The sequence below is a fragment of the Cebus imitator genome, unplaced genomic scaffold (assembly GCF_001604975.1).
Source record: "Cebus imitator isolate Cc_AM_T3 unplaced genomic scaffold, Cebus_imitator-1.0 Scaffold112, whole genome shotgun sequence".
NCBI classification, from domain to species: Eukaryota; Metazoa; Chordata; class Mammalia; order Primates; family Cebidae; genus Cebus; species Cebus imitator.
The window spans coordinates 4,636,010-4,641,025 of record NW_016107427.1 but is presented as its reverse complement, the minus strand read 5'-3'; the positions used below and the strand labels follow the sequence as shown (position 1 = coordinate 4,641,025).

The 5,016-nt window shown below is 43.5% G+C and overlaps 1 protein-coding gene across 1 annotated transcript in view; it reads right to left on the bottom strand.

Moving 5' to 3' along the window:
• The window catches only part of C2CD2 (C2 calcium dependent domain containing 2), a 74,795-nt gene that overhangs the window by 22,106 nt on the left and 47,673 nt on the right, over nt 1-5,016 (bottom strand). Inside the window, exons 9-10 of the mRNA XM_037741992.1 lie at nt 2,408-2,472; nt 617-734 (exon numbers count right to left, since the gene is read on the bottom strand). Of these exons, the coding sequence (XP_037597920.1) occupies nt 617-734; nt 2,408-2,472 (183 nt within the window). The remainder of the gene's footprint in view (nt 1-616; nt 735-2,407; nt 2,473-5,016) is intronic.

Genomic DNA, 5,016 nt, shown 5'->3' with positions numbered 1-5,016 from the left:
CCCGCGTAGCTGGGACGACAGGAGCGCGCCACCACGCCCAGCTAATTTTTGTATTTTTTTAGTAGAGACGGGGTTTCACTATGTTGGCCAGGATGGTCTCGATCTCTTGACCTCGTGATCCACCCAAAGTGCTGGGATGACAGGCGTGAGCCACCGTGCATGGCCACGTTACTTGTTTCTGGTTTTGTGCGCACAGGCTGATCAGCCATGTCACGCTGCCTTCTTTTGAAATAACCATAATTTTTTTCCCTTAAGGTCACTTATTTCCAATTAACCTGGATCTTCCCAGAGCGGACACAGATCCCACCTCACACACGGCAGGCTCAACACATAATGATGGGAACAGAACAGAAGCTGGAGAACCAAGCAAAATTTTCAAAGGCCTTTTGGGGGAAGGCCCATAAACTGGCATCCTGAAAGGCTATCTCCTCCAGCAGACAACTCAACCGTAGAGTGGACAGAACGTGCTCTATTTGAGTCTAGACATGCGTACGATGAAATAGCACCTCCTCTTAGTGAGGTCTTATATCACACGGAAGTGGAAGCGAGGCTCTGGCAGACCTAAGTCCTGGGATACGGGCTCTAAGCGGAACCCGGCTGTAGTGGAGAGCCTCGCCCTACCTCTGCCGTGACGGAGCCCAGCACCGAGCAGCCGCTGGTCAGCATGAAACTTTGTGGTCCAGAAGGCTGCTTCTTAAATAAATCCAAAGGAACTGTCGCCATCGCCAGCAGACCTGGAAAGACAGGACACAGGCAAGGGGGGCTGCTGACGTTTCCATGCGGTTCCGTGAGAACAAAGGGGCCCGCACGCCCGGCAGCCAGAATGTGCCCCTCACGTGCATCCAGCACACTCGAAAGCACTCACGTTTCAGAACGTTTTAAAAACATCAATGTCATAAAAGACAAAGAAAGGCTGTGGAATCGCTGCCAGACAGAGGATGCTAAAGCCACAGGACATTGAGGCAGTGTTCGGCCCTGGGCTGAAGTGGAGAGGGAGCTGCCCTGAAGGACATCATGGGGTCACCCAGTGACAAAAAACTGGAAAATGGGCATAAATTAAAGAATTGCAGCAATGTAAACTCAGGAAGCTGACAGCTGTGCTATGGACACAGAAGAGAAGATCCCCATTCCTAGGAAAATACACACTAAGGAATCACGACCCATGCAATTTACCCTCAAGGGGTGTGTGTGTGTGTGTGTGTGTGTGTGTGTGTGTATAAAAAGAAAATAAGTGTGGCAGGGAGAGACCAAGCATGAGCACAAATAATAAAAGAAATTGGGCAAATGTTAAGGATATGGGATTCTGAGTAAAGGTTATGTGGCTGTTCTTTGTACTGTTTTTGTAAAGCTTGAAATTTCATAGATTGCATCAGGCTGGCTGGAATGAAACGTGAATGAGGCCAGCAGGAATGGGGACCCAGGAACACTGGCTCAGAAGCTGGCGTCCCTCCAGGTAAACAGTGCCCCCAGGCTGCGCTGGTCCCTGACTTGCGGAGCGCTTCTCTCTCAGGATTCTTAACTCATGGGCATCCCCGTTTTCTCGGGACTCCAAAATCAAGGAAGTTGCCTCAGGATTCTTGCTAACAACCAGGATATATCTAGTTAATCAGGAGAAATAACGACCTTCTAACTTTAGGACGTAACCAAATGCCTTGACTTTACGGCTGGATAAGCTGGCCAAGGACTTCCCAATTTTGGTATGTTTATGGGGAGAGTTTTGAAATCTAAGAAAATATTTTTATTTTTAAAAACCTAACAAATCTTGAAACTAGTGATCTGTACACATGCACACATACAGGCCCACATTCATTTTAGGGTTTTAGTGACTTTACCTCTAATTGTTGCTTTCTTGTGTCTAAATCGTAAGTTCAATGTAAGCCTCTGAAGTTTATTTTATAGGGATACCCGATGAAACTCAGGCAGGCAGCAGAATAGAGATGAAGGAACTCTGGAGACAGATGGGGTGATGGTTGCACAATGTGAATGTATTTACTGCCCCCGAACTACATACACAGAAACGGGTCAGATGATAAGTTTCTGTTGTTTATCTTACCACAGTTAAAAGGTTTTGTTTCGTTTTGTTTATTGCTTTCAAAAAAAAAAAGGTCTCTTGAGGCTAGGAAGGTCCAGAACGACTTCTCTAAGCCAAAAATTGTTGCATAAAAGATTTTGGATTTTTTTTGAAAAAATAAAACAAAAAATCCAGTTGAATATTTCCCTAAAATGCATGACCTTGTTAATAACTCAAATTGCCATTCCGCCAAACATTGCCGCGGGGAAACCAAAGTCACTTAGGGGAGGGGTTGGCTTCCTCTGCTGGGTCTCCCTCCGCCCCTTCCTGAGGCCCTGGTCAGGCCTTCGAGGACCTTTCCAGAGGGCAGGGCCTTGGTCCTCCTGCTCAACCCACCTTCTGAGGATCGCCCAGCCTCTGAAATCTGCAGGTATAACTCCTTCGACTTGGCATTCAACTCGCTTTGGAAGAGAAAAAAGTTATGAGTCCTAAAAAATGCAATGCTTCATTCTTTTTACAAAATATAGTACTTTTTCTGATTATAGAAACATAAAAATGTCAATATTTAACAAACTACTGAGACATATAAGCCAAAAAAGGAAAGAGTATCTGCTGTTTCATTTGGAAACAGCACTGGAGAGGTGGCCAGTGCAAGCTGAGGAACTGAATGTCATTTTTAAAAATTTCCAATAACTTAAATTTAAAGAGACACATGTGGCCAGTCATTCCCATATTGGAAGCTATATAATGACTTAAAGACAAAATATGGAACAGGAATTACCACCCTCCTCCTCGTAACTTAATTTTCATTAAAAAGAAAAAAAAAAGTAGAGATGAAGTCTTGCTATGTTGCCCAGGCTAGTCTCAAACTCCTGAGCTGAAGCCATCCGCCCACCTCGGCCTCCCAAAGTGCTGGGATTACAGGTGTGAGCCACTGCAGCCAGCCTGTAACCTACTCTTTTAACTGAAAACTCTGGGGGTATCTTTCTGGATAACTACAGAGCAGCATCACGTTTAACGGGTCTCTAGTATTTTTTTTTTTTTAAGACAGAGTTTCACTCTTGTTGCCCAGGCTGGAGTGCAATGGTGCGATTTTGGCTCACCACAACCTCTGCCTCCTGGGTTCAAGCAATTCTCCTGCCTCAGCCTCCGCAGTGGCTAGGATTACACGCATGTACCACCATGCCTGGTTAATTTTGTATTTTTAGTATAGATGGGGTTTCTACATGTTGGTCAGGCTGGTCTCGAACTCCTGACTTCAGGTGATCCACCTGCCTCGGCCTCCCAAAGTGCTGGGATTACAGGGGTGAGCCACCGCACCCGGCAGAGACGCACATTCTTATGCATATATCTTTGCATGCCGTGTGACTATTTCCTTAGGAAAACCCTAATTGCCTGTCAAACGGCACGTGCATCTGACAGGTGTCCTGTATTTAGACCGGTTGACGGTGTCCAGATGGTTATTCCCAGGGACACCTCCAATGCCGTTCTCACTCTCTTATTCATAACCAACCTGTGAGGTGGAAAAATGACCCTTCTTTTTTGTTGAAGTTTGCATTACTTGACTATCTTTTCAGAAGTTGATGGCCATGGGTAGCTCTGGTCTTTGTATTTCCAGGTCAGGAATTTTGCCCAGCTTTCCAAGGCAGTGATCATCTTTTTGTTCGTGATTTATAAAAGCTCTTTACACAGATACACAAGGGAAATTGTCTTCCATTACTTTTTCTAATTGTTCAATTCTTAAGCGTTGGATAGTGATTGATTTCAATACTTTGCTACTCAGCTAATTCATTAAATGATTATTTCTATTCATTTTTAAATATTCATTTCTACCTTATATCCATTATTATTTCTAATAGTTTGAGTTGATTTTCTCAAATAGTCCAGATGTGCCATCATATCATCTCCATGCAATTAGTTTTGCCTCTTCCTTTCCAGTATTTGTGAATTTTTTCCCTTATCTAATTGCAATAACCAATACTTCTAGAACAAAACAATAGGCATCCTTCTCTTGATTTTAGTGAGTTTGCTTCTGGTATTTGCCATTTATAGTTATTTTAAAAATCTTATTAAAGAACTATCCATAAATTTTGTTCTAATTAAATTGCTTTTAAAAATTAAGACTGGGGGCCAGGCACAGTGGCTTATGCCTGTAACCCCAGCACTTTGGGAGGCTAAGGCAGGTGGATCACCTGAGGTCAGGAGTTCGAGACCAGCCTGGCCAACATGGTGAAATCCCATATCTACTAAAAATATAAAAATTAGCTGGGTGTGGTGGCATGCACCCGTAATCCCAGCTACTCAGGTGGCTGAGGCAGAAGAATCGCTTGAACCCAAGAGGCAGAGGTTGCAGTGAGCTGAGATTGTGCCAATGCATTCCAGCCTGGGCAACAAGAGCAAAACTCCATCTTCAAAAAAAAGAATGGGTATGAAATGTCACTGAATGTCTTTTGGACATATGTAGAGATAATACGTTTATTTTCTCCTTTGATCTAGCAATATTATAATCACCATTAATAGATTTCCTTATGTGAAAGCACATTACATCCTTACATCCCTGGTATGAACACAGCTGGTTTTATTTTTCATGTGCTGCTAGATTCTATTTGATAATATTTTATTTATGATTCTTACATCATTATTTATGCATGGCCTACATTTTTCTCTTTCTCTATTCTTCATGTTTTTATTTTTTTTGGAGATGGAGTCTCACTCTGCTGCCCAGGCTGAAGTGCAGTGGTGTAAGTTTGGCTCACTGCAACCTCTGAATCCCAGGCTTAAGCAGTTCTCCTGCCTCAGCCTCCTGAGTACCTGTGATTACAGGTACCCGTCATCATGTCTGGCTAAATTTTGTATTTTTAGTAGAGACAGGGTTTCATTCACCATGTTGGCCTGGCTGGTCTCGAACTCCTGACTTTAAGTGATCTACCCACCTCAGCCTCCCAAAGTACTAGGATTACACGTGTGAGCTACTGCACCCAACCTTTTACTTTTTTTTTTTTTTT